General features: G+C 38.5%; 2 protein-coding genes across 2 annotated transcripts; one reads left to right on the forward strand and one right to left on the reverse strand.

Annotated features, from left to right (window-relative positions):
• Positions 1-322: 322 nt before the first annotated feature.
• Positions 323-5,566, forward strand: LOC122005962 (U-box domain-containing protein 44-like). The gene is made up of 5 exons (XM_042561234.1): positions 323-635; positions 1,554-2,119; positions 2,223-2,532; positions 3,547-5,143; positions 5,287-5,566. Exons 2-4 carry the CDS (start codon positions 1,568-1,570, stop codon positions 5,124-5,126), a joined length of 2,442 nt encoding a protein of 813 aa, XP_042417168.1. The 5' UTR covers positions 323-635; positions 1,554-1,567; the 3' UTR covers positions 5,127-5,143; positions 5,287-5,566.
• Positions 5,567-5,748: 182 nt separating this feature from the next.
• On the reverse strand, positions 5,749-9,294 carry LOC122005963 (ALA-interacting subunit 5-like). The gene is made up of 8 exons (XM_042561235.1): positions 9,059-9,294; positions 7,970-8,028; positions 7,810-7,884; positions 7,625-7,741; positions 7,467-7,537; positions 6,469-6,769; positions 6,101-6,390; positions 5,749-5,957 (listed from the first exon to the last, which is right to left on the reverse strand). Exons 1-8 carry the CDS (start codon positions 9,135-9,137, stop codon positions 5,903-5,905), a joined length of 1,047 nt encoding a protein of 348 aa, XP_042417169.1. The 5' UTR covers positions 9,138-9,294; the 3' UTR covers positions 5,749-5,902.
• Between the last annotated feature and the right edge of the window lie 6,574 nt (positions 9,295-15,868).

Consider the following 15,868-nt stretch of genomic DNA (forward strand, 5'->3'; position numbering starts at 1 on the left):
TTACTCCAACTTAATTTAAAATATTTAATTTTAATCAAAATGATAAATTTATTAAAAATATTATAACAGGAAATAATAATTATAAGTTTAATCAAAACTAATATACTTATTTCACATTATAATAGTTTTGATATTTTCTTAATGTTCCTTTTGAAAAATAAAAGGTCCTTTTTCAATATAAAATGTTTTTATTTGACCATTAAAAATCATAATTCGGTGATGTCCACCTGGATGCTGACGTCAACTCAAGTTACCAGGCAAGCCGACGTTTCCATGATGCGGTAGAGGCAACCCTCCGCACCCTCGACTTCCCTGTTCACACTACGCCAACGCGAAGTCCAGCTCCCACTGCCCCACCACTCCAAGTCGAGTCAAACCTCTCTTCTCCTCTCTTCTTCCCCCAAACTCGAACCCTCCTCTCCCTCAATCCGATCGCCCAATTCCCTTCTTCCGGGACCTCCCACCTTCTTCTATCCTCTTCCCGCCGCCGCGGCTTCAGTCCCTCGGCGTCGGCGGCGCAGCGCATCGAGGCCGGAGCTGGGCATGGACGTCGGCGGAGGCGCATCCGGAGGCGGAAAATTAGTGTTTCCAGCTCGGTGAAAAACTTAGGGGAAACGAGGAATTGCGAGAAAAAGGTATGGTGGTTCTCTTTACTTATTTTCTTCCATCGATCGATTCGTTTGTGCTGATTAATCTGTGGATCTGGCATCGATGCTTCAGACTAAGAATTTTTGGAAATTGGTGGATTTAATTTCTCCATGATCATGCCCATGATATCTTGTCAGACGATAACTGATTTTTTTCCTCCTGGAGGAGTAAATAGTAAGACCAGACGGTTATTATGTCCGCTGTTCTCGTATTAGGTAAAACTATAATCTCGAAGACGAACCAAGTACAATAACGGATTGATATAGATGGAACTGATGATTAAAGATAGAAGAAGCTAGAAATGGATATGAGCCTTATTGCCCTAGTTTCCCAACTGTTCTCCAGCCTGTATATATACAAAAACACTCAGATCGTCTTAATACTTTCTTTAATTTTCTAAATCCTCCTGTCTAGGTTTGAGATATGGATATTATCTTAAAAATTAAAAAGCTATACTATATACTCTAGACGAAGTATTGTCTACTTGTTTCTCTGAAAGCACTAGCGAAATCATGAGGAAAAATAAGTTGTTACAAAGCTAATTCTAATAGACTTATTAAATGTTTCCATTGGCATGCATCCAATAGGAATTGACCAATTATAAGTTGGGCACCTAACCATTCGGCATGGTGTGGAAGTCATATCCGCATATGGAGCCACTAATAATTGAACTTAAACAAAGATGTAAATCACAAAACTTAGTCTAAGATCCTTCACAAATTTGCTGAATCTACTTCTGAGTTGCCAATGCAGGTTTTATATTACAGTGATCTAGCTTCTTCTACTTCACTGGAAGTGAAAAAGGAAATCAAATCCAGTTCTCATTGATTTTGTTGAGCTATTTAAATTGCATATCTTATGTTTTATCATAGATCATCATGGAGGCATTGTTGTTTTTATGCCAGGTTTCTCTGTAGAAATGGCAGAAAATTGGGATGGTAACTACGATTCTGGTAACCTTTCAGAGGAGAGCCATCGTGATAATTTACGTGTCGAACCTATTTATGAAGCATTTCTTTGTCCACTTACAAGACAAATTATGCGAGATCCAGTTACCATAGAGAATGGGCAGACTTTTGAGCGAGAAGCAATTGAGGAATGGTTTAAGAAATGCAGGGACAGCAGAAGGAGGCCAACCTGCCCATTGACACATAAAGAATTAAAGAGCACAGAGTTAAACCCCAGTATAGCTCTTAGGAATACCATTGAAGAATGGACTAAAAGAAATGAAGCCGCTCAGCTTGATAAAGCATGCAGAATACTGTCACTTGGGAGCTCTGAAGTTGATATTTTGCAGTCACTTGATGATATTTCATATATTTGCCAGAAAAGCAAATCAAGTAAACATGCTGTGCGGAATGCAGAGTTAATACCAATGATTTCTGACATGCTGAAGAGTGGCAGCAGGAAAGTACGATTTGAATCACTAAAAACTCTTCGTATTGTAGCTGAAGATGATGATGATAATAAGGTTAACTTGTATTTGTTTTGTTGGATTTTGAGTAGCTTTTGAGCAATGTGGTACTGTTTTATGTCCTCTATATGAGTACATAACTCTTGATATGGTTTTGCAGGAAGCAATTGCTGCAGGGGACAACATCCGAACAATTGTGAAATTTCTGTCACGTGAGCATTCACAAGAGAGAGAAGAAGCTGTCTCATTATTATATGAGCTTTCAAAATCTGAATCTTTATGTGAAAAGATTGGAGGAGTAAGTGGAGCAATACTTATATTGGTAGGAATGGCAAGTAGCAAATCAGAGAACTCTTTGACTATAGAAAGAGCTGATAAAACATTGGAAAATCTAGGAAAATTTGAAAACAATGTGAGGCAAATGGCAGAAAATGGCAGATTGCAACCACTTCTTACTCTTCTTCTTGAAGGTGATTTTTCACTCCTGTTAGTTTTAGTCCTGTGTTCTCTCTCTTATGTTTTATTTCTTGTAAATTGATGTGGTATTTAGATGATAGTAAATCCATGTCTAACTTAACTCAACATCACTTTTTTCTCACTTAGCATCTTTTCCCTGAACATTTCTCTTGTTTTTGTTCTTTGTAAAAAAGTAAATTTGTTTTCACCAAAAAAAAGTTTTTTTTAGTTCTTACATGAATTTCTTTTTTGGTTCATCATGCTTAATGGAGTCATTTAGTTTGGGTTAATCACTAAATCTAGCATATGCTTTGGAGGTTTTAAAAGGACTTAGCATTAACATGAATTTTTAATTTTCTAAAAAATTGGATGCAATTTTAATATGTGTTTTGCTTAGCAGTTCATTGTCCAAAGTTAAGTAGTGTCACTTGGTTCCAAAAGACTCTTTCTTTATGCCCCAACGTACGTAGCTGAGTTTGTACTCAGGTGGTAGATCTACACCACAAGAGCAAGGGTCGATTCCCACGTGGTTCATTCCCAGCGGGATTAAATGACCCTCCCATCTAGGAGGTTGCTCGGTACTGTGATTTACCTCCCTTCATCTAGCCTTGGGGTGAGCGTAATCACCTTTCGCACCTCAAAAGACTCTTTCTTTGAGTTGGTTCTCCATGTCTTAATGTTACCTCAGTAGTTTAAGATGTCAATGGCATGTTGTGTTGGCTCATTAGTTTTAGGACCTCTATACACAAACTAAATTTATCAACTACCCATTTGTTTTTAGTTCTTAAGAGTTTTACGTATGCTAATGTGTCTCTTCCTCATGCTTTTAATCTTTGAAGAAGAAATGTTTAAATACTGCAATAGTTTTGCATGCTATGCTTGTCTGATTTACTAGTTTCAACTTTGAATATACATTTTTGGACATTAAAGAGCCTATCCAAATATCTAATATTTCATTGTGTAATTGGAATATCATTGATGCTGCCTTCCTAGGTGATTCTCTTTAAATCGTTTGCAAAATCTTGCAGGATCACCTGAAACACAACTCTCAATGGCTGCCTACCTTGGAGAGCTTGTTTTGAGCAATGATGTGAAAGTTTTTGTAGCCCAGACAGCTGGTTCGATACTTGTTGAAGTCATGAGAAGTGGGAGCAAACAAGCGAGAGAAGCTGCCCTCAAGGCTTTGAACCAGATATCCTCTTATGAGACTAGTGCAAAGATACTTATCCATGCTGGCATCCTTCCACCACTTGTCAAAGACCTTTTTACTGTCGGTGTGAACCAGTTACCTATGAGGTTGAAAGAGGTATCTGCAACAGTTCTTGCCAACATTGTGTCCTCAGGTGCTAATTTTGAGAAAATACCTCTTGATCAAGATCATCGTACTTTGGTTTCTGAAGACATTGTTCACAATCTTCTTCATCTAATCAGCAATACCGGGCCTGCAATTGAATGCAAACTCCTTCAGGTGCTTGTTGGGCTTACTAGTTCTTCAAGCACTTGTATTGATATAGTTGCTGCCATAAGAAGCTCTGGCGCTACCATTAGTATTATTCAGTTCGTTGAAGCGCCACAAAGAGATGTTCGAGTGGCTGCTATAAAACTCTTGCATAATATCTCTCCTTTTATGGGTCAAGAGCTAGCTGATGCTCTTCGTGGCGCTGCTGGCCAGCTCAGCAGCTTGATCAGTGTCATTGCAGAGAACAATGGGATCTCAGAAGAGCAAGCAGCTGCTGTTGGGCTCCTTGCTGGCCTTCCTGAGAGTGACTCTGTTTTAACCAGGCGGCTCTTGGATGAAGGAGCCTTCAGGATAGCCTCCTTGAAGGTGACCAGCATCAGGCAAGGGATAACTCGTGGGGGTCGTTTTTTCACTCCTTTTCTTGAAGGGCTTGTTAATGTTTTCTCGAGGCTTACATACATTCTAGAGGGTGATCCAGAGATCCTTGCCCTAGCTCGCGAGTATAATCTTGCTGCAGTTTACATTGATCTGCTTCAGATGAATGGCCTTGACAAAGTTCAAAGGGTTTCTGCTCTGGCACTGAGAAACCTCTCGAGGCAGTCAAAACACTTAACAAGATTGCCAGTCGTTCCAGAGCCAGGATTTTTCTGCTCTATATTTCCTTGTCTTGGTAGTCAACCAATCATAACTGGTTTGTGCCGCATCCATCATGGTTTCTGTTCTGTAAAAGAAAGCTTCTGTTTGTTGGAAGGGAAAGCAGTAGAGAAGTTGGTTGCTTGTCTAGACCATACTAATGAGAAGGTTGTTGAGGCTGCCTTAGCAGCTCTATGCACTCTGTTGGACGATGATGTGGACATCAACCAAGGAGTATCCATCTTGGATTCTGCAGAAGGAATTAAACCAATTCTAGAGATATTACGGGAGAATCGCACGGAGGCACTGCGGCAGCAAGCTGTGTGGGCAGTGGAGAGAATTTTGAGGAAAGAAGAGATAGCATATGAGATTTCAGGGGACCAAAATGTTGGCACTGCATTGGTCGAAGCATTCAGACACGGGGACCATAGGACAAGGCAGATCGCTGAGCGGGCACTGAAGCATGTTGACAAGCTCCCAAACTTTTCTGGCATTTTCACTAAGATGGGGCAATAAGAGGTTGAAAGATAAAGGTTTGTATTAGGAACATGTAAAAACATTTTATTGTCTCTTTTTGTATCTCCAAAATTCCTGGACCCAAATCCATCCTACCTGAGAGATTGCTTGCTCCATTAGCTTCTGTTTGCAACTCTGATATTGATCTATTTATTCTCAGTTCTTTTGGAAAGAGGATTCTATATTTCAATTATTCGAGATCTCTGATCAGACCGCATGGTGATCCACAAACAAATGGGTTGCATAAGAAGTGCCAATTGATGCACGCAAGTTAGCTTCCCATGACAACATCCATGTGCTAATGGCTTCAACAGAGTTTGTAAATGGATTTTCTATGTAAATTTCTGCTTTCTAGCATTATTGTTGCGAATCGGTCAGAGATCGTTATGTTCATATTCTTCTGTCACGACTGGCATGGTGAAAGTTGTGGAGTTCTACAAGTTTACCTGTGATAGTAGATTGTTTGGTTTGCAAATGTAGCAAAGTGCAGGAATGTTTGTGATCTGATGCATGTCAATTTGGACACGAGATCATGTTGGCATTGCTATATCCATGTTTACACCAAGTTCCACTAAGCAAGATAATTACAAACGCAATATTGTTCAATCTATAGCATGCACAATGATTGAAGATGTATCGTATTCCCATTGATGTGCTGAGTTCATGAAGAAAACCGTGTGTTCGTTTCTAAATCTTATGAACAGAGATTGTTAAAAGGGAGCAATTACACATGCATAGACAATACCAACTTAGGAATGCAACTTGAGCTGAAAGTTCTAATGTCTGTCAGGGTTCCGGTTCCAGGATAAATATGAAGGATCTCCAAGCGTCCTGCAAGGGTATAACCAATTAACACGAATGAACATGTTAAACGATGCAAGAGTTTCTGTTAGCCCGGTTGTGCCCGATACAACTGGACAGGTTTATCATTTCCAATTCAAATCTGTTAATTTTTGCCGATTGACGAGACTTACCGGGGTTTGAGCAGATAAAGAACTATGAATGCCAGTGCAAGAAATAAGCAAAGGCTGCCGACTGTGAGATAAGCAACACCAAGGAAATCATTCTTCCCGCCTATCCATGAGGTAGTTGAAAGCACCAACTTCTTCTCCCCCTCGAAGCTGTATGTGTTATAATTGTTCTGTATTGTCACCGAGATTTGCTCGTTAGCTACAAGATCTGTCTCAATTCTCCCGTATAATTTTCTGAACTGTGGGAGGGCAGCTGTTCTCATCCAAACAATGAGATCTTCTTGCTCACTCAACTGCAAATTTTGTTACAATATCACTGCTGCATTGAACAGAGCAAAATAAAATAAAATCGAGGAAAGAATAGAACTGACGGGTATGCTTTCATTGAGCTTTGCACCTCCTATAAGACCTCCTTGCTGGAAGTTCTTGGGATAAACATCACTTCCAAATTTCTCATCTTTGTCACTTTGCCAGGCTATGTTTTTCTTGTTCACCTCAATGGCTTTGTTTTGTATTGCGAATGAGTATGTGTCGTTGAACAAACTCCAAGCAATGAGGCCACAAGGGACAATGGGAGACCCATCGACAGTTGTGGCTTCAGGTGCACAATTAGTAGTTTCTAGTTCATACTCCTTGCTTCTTAGTTGCTTATCATTTCGGTTTTTAACATACCTATATTTCATTCAAATAAGCACAAGGTGGGAAAATCATGGGACAGCAGTACAGATTGAAGAACTATTCTCAAGTGCCACAACATTCTATTAAGATAAAATTTAGACTTCAGGCATAAACAACAAGAAAATCAAAAGTGAAGAGCGCAAGATGGCAAACAGATGACTGATAAGAGTTTTATATTACGAAATAAACTACATTCGTCGAATATACAGATACAACAATCTTAATGATGTTAAATATCTACTGATACAGTGAGATTGAAATGCTTGTCGTATTAAGAGTAGGTTGATAGTTGTTTAGTAGAAGTTGTAGATTATCTACTGTTAAGAAAAGGATCGTGAATAAATAGTCAAAATGCATCCTTGTCCCAAAACATGGAACCCTTTGATTATTATCTAGTTAGAAAAGAGCCAAGAGTAGGTGCAATAGAACAGGAAAAAGCATTTGAGTGATAGAGATACTATATAACTTGAATATAAAAACAATGCAAGAGAGTAGGAAAATAAAACTGGCAGCAGCCAAAATGCTGTTAATCTGCAATAAATGTAGTATCCATGTCAGTGAAACAACAGTAGTGAGGCAACTAATGGAGGCATATACAATGTTCTAATGATAAACATGGGATGTGTGGAAACACATAGATGATAAGTCAATACAATGTTGCAGAAAATTCCGATAAATAGAGGCATTAAACCTGCGGTGGTTCTGATAGAAGTTGTAAAGCTCATAGTAAATGTGAACAGGAGCCTTCATGTTTTTAGGCACCTGAAATATGAATTACTACTCAGTTTGTACAAGTTCTAATACAAAAGAATGAATTTAACTACATTATATCACAATTGATCCACTAACAGTCAAAGTCGTTCTGCACGTTTTGTCAGTCGCACTGCTTTGGATGAATGCTACTTTGTCATCCTGTGACTGCTGGGGAATGCATTCTGTGTCATATCTATACACAATTTCAACCACCTGCATCTCAGACAAGCATTATCAACTCCAATTCTATGAGGTATGAACTAGAAAGGTAATAAATTTACATTTTCTGACGCAGACAAAGAAGCAAGTCCAATTGGGATGAAGAGAATTCCAATGAGAGCAAATGTCGATATTACCTGCAAGAACAGGGAATGTCTAGATATTCAAAAGCACAACTCAACTATTCAGTTTAACTTTAGTAGAATCAGCATGCTTTCTTACTATAGTTGGAGTTAATAGGGGTTTGCAAGCCGGAAGCTCCTGTTGTGTAAATCTTGAATCTAGGATTTGGAAAACTTTGATGTCAATCAAATGTTTCAACACATTCCATCTTAAAATGAACAAATGTGACTAACGTGATTCAACTATCTATATATATAACGAATCATGATATAAAACAAGAGGAGGATGCAAAAGAAATCTATATGAGTTAAGTTATACGGCAAATCAATTAACAGAGAATTTTTGTTTCCATTAGTAAAAACTATACTCATCATCAAAAGTGATTTTTCTTTTGTGTGAGTGTGTTGTAGATGAAAATCCTATATTCCAAATGTAATTTTCAATCCAATGGCAAAACACCTAGAAAATATCTTGTGAATTTCTTCTCATCAATGAAATAGTCCATTGTGGCATAAAATAACTCGTCCTCAGTTTAACCTATTGTCCCACGACAAAAAAGACAAATATTTTTTTTTAACTTCTGAATCAATTTTTTTTTTTAATATTGAGACCGAGATATATCATATATGCATTAGGGTTACAATTCACAACCCTCTATTCTATAGTATGATGAATTAACCCAATTAACACCTATGGGCTGACACAGTTCATGCAGTGGTGTGTCCATAGATAAGCCTGTGGTCGATTCTGAGTGGGTTTGAAAGCGCCGCAGGTTATCTCACCCCTGTCGCATGATTTGTCTACCTGTATCTAGCCAGGGGACCGGTGATAATGAACAACTTGGGATGAACGTTATCACCTTTTGCCACATATGAATTAACTCAATTAGATATGTGAAGCTACCAAGATACAAATTCATCATCCTTAGTAGACTAGAACAATCCCTTCCGATCTAAAACACACTTAAATCGAAAAACAAATTTAATCCAATTAAAATTCAAAAGCAATGATGTAAAATTCTGGAAAAAGAGAGATATCTTCCTAATTAAAATTCAAAAGCAATGATGCGTCGCTCTATATCATCAAAATTTCAATCTTTCTATATCTGACAATCCGCATTATTACAGAAAGTGTCTAATCCAATTAATCTGCATAAACAAAGAAGAGTTGCATCAAGCAAAGACGTACATTTGGGTTTCTTGGACTTCTTCTTTCGCTCGACCGCGGCATCGGCTTCCAGCGCAGGATCCGCCGTTGGCACATTCATGGCGGATTAGGGGGATTGAGATGGAGAGCTAAAGGATGTCGAGGAGGTTGGAGAAGAAGAAGAAGACGAGGAGGAAGACATCGAAGGAGCACCCGAGACAGCCGGAACTCAAGCGGACCAAATCGTCTGGAGGAGAGAGACAAATACCACTTCTCATTTGGGCGACTCTGGAATTCAAAAAGTATAAAATAAAATAAACTTTTACAATCGTATAATAATAATATAATTATTATTTATTAAAAAAATAATATAACCTTTGTTTATTAAATCATGTTTATTTAAATTACAAGGACAATACTAAGTTTCATAAAAAAAACTCAAAAAGAGTTTTAATAAGTAAATTTAAATAAGATTGATAAATAAATTTAAACATAATTAAAATTTATTTGAATCCACTTAATCATGTTGCTCGTCTTACATATCTAGTTTGACTAATTTGTTTGAATCCCTAATTTTAGTAAGTTTTACATTCATATCAAAGTGTACAACATTAGATATATATTAGCCGAGATAGCTTAGTTGGGAAAGTGTAAGGTTGTAAATGAATCAAATATTTATAAACTAGGTTTAGAATAAGTTTGAACACATATGTGTTTATGTCGTTAATATTCATGAATAATATTTACGAATCATGTTCATTAATAAAACTCTTAGCAATATATTAAACATACAAAAGTAAATAAAATAAATAAATAAATAAATTTAAATTATCAAGCTAAATAAACAATCAAATAAGTAAAAGTTTCAAATAGTTTGAATTGAAAACTCGATAACATCTAAATGAACCAAATTTGAATCAAGCTCAAGTCAAACTTGAATTGAGAGCTTGATAATATCTAAATAAATCAAGCTCAAGCCAAGTTTCAAACAAGCTCAAACTAAAAAAAAAAAAAAATCAAATCATGTTTGAATAATTATTTCAAAGGCTTAGTTCATGTTAAACTCGGCTCGATTTATTTTGATTATCTTATCAGATAAATTTAAATCTCTCGGCCTTAGCTTGACTGCTCTTATAAGTAAAAACAAAAATTTAACTATATATTCTTTATACATATAGCCACTAAAAAAATTTCAAGTGAAAAAACCTTTTACTTTTTTTATTTTGCGAAATAAAGAAATAGTTATTTTATCCTTAATCCTACTTAAAATTATTTTGTTACTTAAAGTTAATATTGATGTTATATTGCATCGACATCTTCATTCTTCCCAAATCCCAACTAAGAGAGGATTGACATTCTTGGGATCAAGTCACAGAATAGGGACGGGACTACTTAGAGTCTATCCTATGCTACAATCCAGGGCCCCTGAGTGACTTCCCCAATACCAAGTCAAGAGGAAAAAATAAAAAAATAAAATCAATCATTCAACCACGCAAGTTAAGGGGAAAAAAAACAAAACAGTGTTTGTTTTTTCAATTATTATTTTTTATTAATTTAAAATGTTTTAATTTACAAATAAATTGGAGATATGGTCACATTAACTTATGTATATGGACTACTATTCCTCCGTAGTTTTAATTAGATCTTTCTCATGGATTTTAAACTAAGGGATATTGGAACTTACGTGGGATCTATCATCCTAAATTTAATATTACCTCGTTTATTAGATCTTTCGTGCACCATAAACTTTTATTTTTAATTTAATTATATATTATTTAATTACTTTTATTTTATTTTGTTATAGTTATAAATACTAAGACTTCTCTTCTTCTTTCTATCTACTCAAATTAACGTACAATATGCCTGCCATATTCTCTACTTGCTATTTCATTAGCTACCATGGATGATAGTCTTTTCTTCTATTCTCCTCATCGTTGACTCCGGGACAATGCTCTAATTATCCTTCGACTTTAGCCTTCTCACATGCCCCACTCCTTCTGTCGTCGTCCTCTGCCGGCCCTCCCCTGACATTATCGTCTCCCTTCTCTGTCTCGCTTATTTGTCCCCATGCCCTTTCCTTTTCGTCGCTTGTGGCTAGACCCTCACCCATGGAGGCGTAGTCATCAACATGACCACCCTTGGGCATGGCTGCTATGATTGGATCGACGTGTCCTCCATGTTAGCATATCTTTATGTCGACGTAGGAGGCAAGCAATTGTGGATTGAGGTTCTGCGTGAGATGCTTGAGCATGGCCTCGCACCGTGCTTGTGGATTGACTACCTCTACATCACCATTCACAACACATTTGTTGGGTGCTACTTGGAATTCCGTTCTGTTTCCCCTGTACAAAAATTTATACAAGAACAGGACTTTTCTTAGCAACCCATGTGCTCTACAGAAGTTAAACTTGGATTGCAAACGAAACTTAACATTATTAATCCAAGTTATTCTTCAGAAGTTAAACTTGGATTGGAAACGGAACTTAACATTTTTACTCCAAATTCAATCCATGTATTCTTCAGAAGTTAAACCATATTACAGAAGTTGACTAAATATCTATTTCAAAGATTGCTTCCAGGTTAAACATGACGAGACACTTGGTCTTCTTGGGTATGAGATCATCCACCACTTCCTTGACAAAACATTTCAAAGAAATTGAATATTTAAACTTCTTACAGTAACCTTAGGTTTAACTATAGAGACTACAATAGAAACACAAAATCGAAACATAAAATCGATAGCCTCTTGTGTTGGTATTTTAGGATCCATACAAAGAACACAAACTAATTATGCAGCAGAAACAAATAATTAGTTATACCTTTCTTTATATCTTAAAGACCTCTTGATCTTCTGCTGTATTCCTTTCCTCTTCTTGGACGTTGTGTGAGCGACGATCTACCAAGATGAAGACACCCGAACCTTTCTTTGCTTCCAAGCTTCCAACCACCAAGGGATGCCACAAAAGGAAGCCTTCCTCTCTTCTTCTTCTCCTCCAAGTGAACCACCGGCCCTTATATTCTTTCCCTTCAAGCAAGGTTTCGGCCACCAAGCAAGATGAGAAGAAGAATAGCTAAAATAAAGGTCGTCCCTAGGAGAGCAAGGAAAGAATAGAGAGAGGGGTGCTGACCACCAAGGAATAGAAGAGGAGACTTAGGTTGTGTGTTACCCTATAAGGCACCATCTTCCTCTCTTTTATAATCCTTGGTGAATGCAAAAAAGGAAAGTTTTTAATAAAATTTTCCTTTTATTTGCTATTATGGATGGTTTCAAAAAAGAAAAGATTTTAACAAAATTAAAATATCTCTTTTTAACCATTGTAAATAGCTATAAAAGGAAAGATTATAACAAAATTTTGTTTTAAATAAAATCTTTCTTTTATTCCTATGGATGGTTACAAAAAAGGAAAGATTTTAACAAAATTAAAATACCTTTTTTAACCATTGTAGATAACTACAAAAAAGGAAAGATTTTAACAAAAATTAAAATCTCTCTTTTAATCCATTGATAGCTATAAAAGGAAAGATTTTAACAAAGTTTTGTTTTAATAAAAACTTTCTTTTTCTCTTCTCCTAGCTTCCGATTCGCTATTGGTTTCCAATTCATCGACTTGTTCCCGGGCTGTCAGTGCAAGAAAGCTCATATGCTCGAGCTCTTCATCAGAATCTTCTGACGAGGATCATCCCAAGTTGCTTGCAGTGCTTTCTTTTTCGTCTACTTCTTTGCTTCCTTTTGGTTTGGACAGTTGGGTTTTACGTGCCCTTTTTGGTTGCAGTCATAGCAGGTTACTTCGAACTTGACCCTTGGATAGGCCTGCACCGTCTTGGACTGAATCACCTTCTTAATGCCCTTCTTTGTGAATCCCTTCTTCTTTCTTTAGAGCTTTCATACTAGGTTAACGAGTTCAACTGTTATTTCATCGTCGTCATCTTCTGAGTCTGGTTCTTCTTCGGACTCTGGTTCGGTTTTACGCTTTGTTTTTGCTTCCCGAGTTCTTCTTGTACCTGCAATCAAGGCAATACCCTTCTCGGCTGAGCGTGCATTAGTCTGTTCATGCAATTCAAATTCAGAAAAAAGTTCATTTAACTTAATTAAAGAAAGATCGTTGGATACTTTGTAAGCATCTACCATGGATGCCCATAAGGTATTCCTTGGAAAAGTGTTTAACGCATACCTGATTATGTCGTGATTCTCCACCTTTTGTCCGATGGCGTGGAGGCCATTGAGAAGGTCTTGTATACGAGCATGAAGTTGACTCGCTGACTCACCTTCTTGCATTTTCATGTTATACAATTTATTCAAAAGCAAAATTACGTTTGCTTATCTTTGTATCAGAAGCGCCCTCGTGTAGCACGATTAGTTTTTCCCACATCTCTTTCGCGTTTGAGAATGGGCCAACTCAATTTAACTCTTCCTTTGTCAATCCACATTGAAGAGTGCACGTTGCTTTGGCGTTGGCTTCGACCCTCTTTATTGTGCGTGTGCCCCAATTCTCGCATGAAACTGGTTTTCCTGTGCCGTCAAGTGGGAGTGTGATGCCAGTTTTGATGATCATCCACATCTTGAACTGGGTTTGAAGGTAAGACTCTATTCAGCCCTTTCAGTAGCCAAAATCTTCGCCGATGAAGAGCGGAGGTCGGGCTGTGCTATAGCCTTCTTGATGGGTCATTTTAGAAAAAATCCCGCATACAAGAAAAACAAGGAATTTGGTTCCAAGACTAGGTCTTGGATTTAGTAGTGCGGGATAAAGAAAAATAAAGACATGAACTCGAGTGGTGTTGCACCAACTTCGAAAGAAAAACTCGATTGCGATAAAACCAGATCGGAAGATGGCAATTTTATCAATTCCAATCGACTCTGAAAAATTGAAAACTACCACGAAAAATTGATTGAATGGTGGTTTCACCAATTCAAAGCGACCCCGCTCTGATACCAATTGTTGGATCAAAAGTGCTAGAGGGGGTGAATAATGCTCGTGGCTATTTCACTCGTTTCAGAAAACTCAGAATTATGTAGCGGAATAAAGAAAAGAAACAAACGCAATCACTAACAAGTTTCTTTTACTTGGTACGGAGTCTTTGGCGACTCCTACTCCAAGACCCGCGATCGTTGATCATTTTTGGTGGGTAATCACTATAAGTCCGGAAAATTACACTTGGAAGTATAATATAAAATTAGTACAGAAAACTTATACCGACAATTAAGAATAAAGAAATTTGAAGCTTCTGGTCGTCAGTGTTTTGTTACAGCTTTATCGGATCATCCTTTGAGCAGCACACGGAAGAATGGTTGCGAGTTCTTGTTGTTATCATGTTGCTGCTTGGAACCTACTTATAAATCCTGTGGAGGGCACCTCCAATACCATGGAGGGCACCCTTAGCCCCGCCAAAAATGCAGCGTCGATAAGCCTTGACTCCTTCACGACTTATCCACCTGACGACGCCTCCAACCGCATGGAGGGCGCCCTCGCGCCAATGTCCAGGGCACCCTCAAGCTCCATGAGGGCACCCTCGCGCCTTGCTGCGAGGTTGCTTCTCCAGGTCACCTGAGGCGCCTCCAAGCTCCATGGAGGGCGCCTCGGGTACTGTTCATCCAAGGCAAACACGTCCAATTCGCTTCCTGCAAAATATGTTAGTCCAAGAAACTAACCATACCTTACAAAACAAAGTTAACACAATATAGACATGATAAATAATATATTTGATAGTCTTCAGACTATTCGGTTCTAACTTCGGATTTCCGTCCGGAAACCTTAGGTTGAACCGACGCCTACTGCTCTCTCACCAGGGAATGCGTCCTCACCTACTCTACTCAGGAGAGTATACCTGTTGTCAGACCGTTCCTCCAGACTGATTAGACTTTTTCTTAGCCTCATAGCTTCAGGACTTTTTGTTGGACGTCCGCTCCATGACCTGTCCAGTCTTCCACCTGGTTCGTGACACCAGAATTTTTCACCTAGGGTTACCACCCCCTAGGACTTTTGCCCGAAACCCTCGACCCGCCAAGACTTTCCGCCTAGGGTTACCACCCCTTAGGACCTAGGGTTACTACTGTTGGATTGCGTTGGCCGGCTAGAAGGGGATTTGGATAACCCTGCAAAAGTAAACGAAAACTACCCTTCTCGAACTCTCAGAATAACACTTGCATAAAATAAATAAACAAAAAATAACAAAAAGAAGAGGCAAAGAGATTTTTACTTGGTTACAACCGGGGAGGTTGTTAATTCAAGGAATGTGTCACACTAGTATCTCCTTCAGGCGGAGAAGCCTTTTACAGTAATGACGCACAGAGAAATAGAGGCTAAACCTCTAAAGAAATTGTACAAGTATTGGAAATGCTAATTTCTTGAGTTGTTGAGCTTCTTGGACCAAGGCTATATTTATAGCCTTGGTCGTGGCGCCTGGAAAGATTCCAGACGCTTGGGAGGGGATAAAACTTTATCCCTTCTCCCATAGATCGCGTTTGACCGCGATCAGGATAAACTCCAAGTCCGAGCGCCCCGGACTAGTCCGGGCGCTTGGAATGGTTTCGGGTGCCCGGACTAAGAAAGTCAATAGAGTTGACTTTTTCTGGTCCGGCCCCTCTACTCCGGTTCCATTCACCTTAGTCCAGATCTTCCACTCTAGCTTGCTTGGGTGATTTCAGCCAACCGAAATAAGGCTCACCCGAACCAAATTTCGGCCTTTTCGAGCAGGCTTCCGCTCCTGCTTCTCGTCCATCGGAATTGTCGCATGCTTCCTTCTCGTCCGCCAGCGTACTCATCCGCAGCTCTTCGTCGCTCGGTCACACCCCGTGCTGACCTTCTCGCTAGCTGCGCCTCTTACTCCCCGAGCAATCTTCCGCTTCGGCTTCTC

The sequence above is a fragment of the Zingiber officinale genome, chromosome 7B (assembly GCF_018446385.1).
Source record: "Zingiber officinale cultivar Zhangliang chromosome 7B, Zo_v1.1, whole genome shotgun sequence".
NCBI classification, from domain to species: Eukaryota; Viridiplantae; Streptophyta; class Magnoliopsida; order Zingiberales; family Zingiberaceae; genus Zingiber; species Zingiber officinale.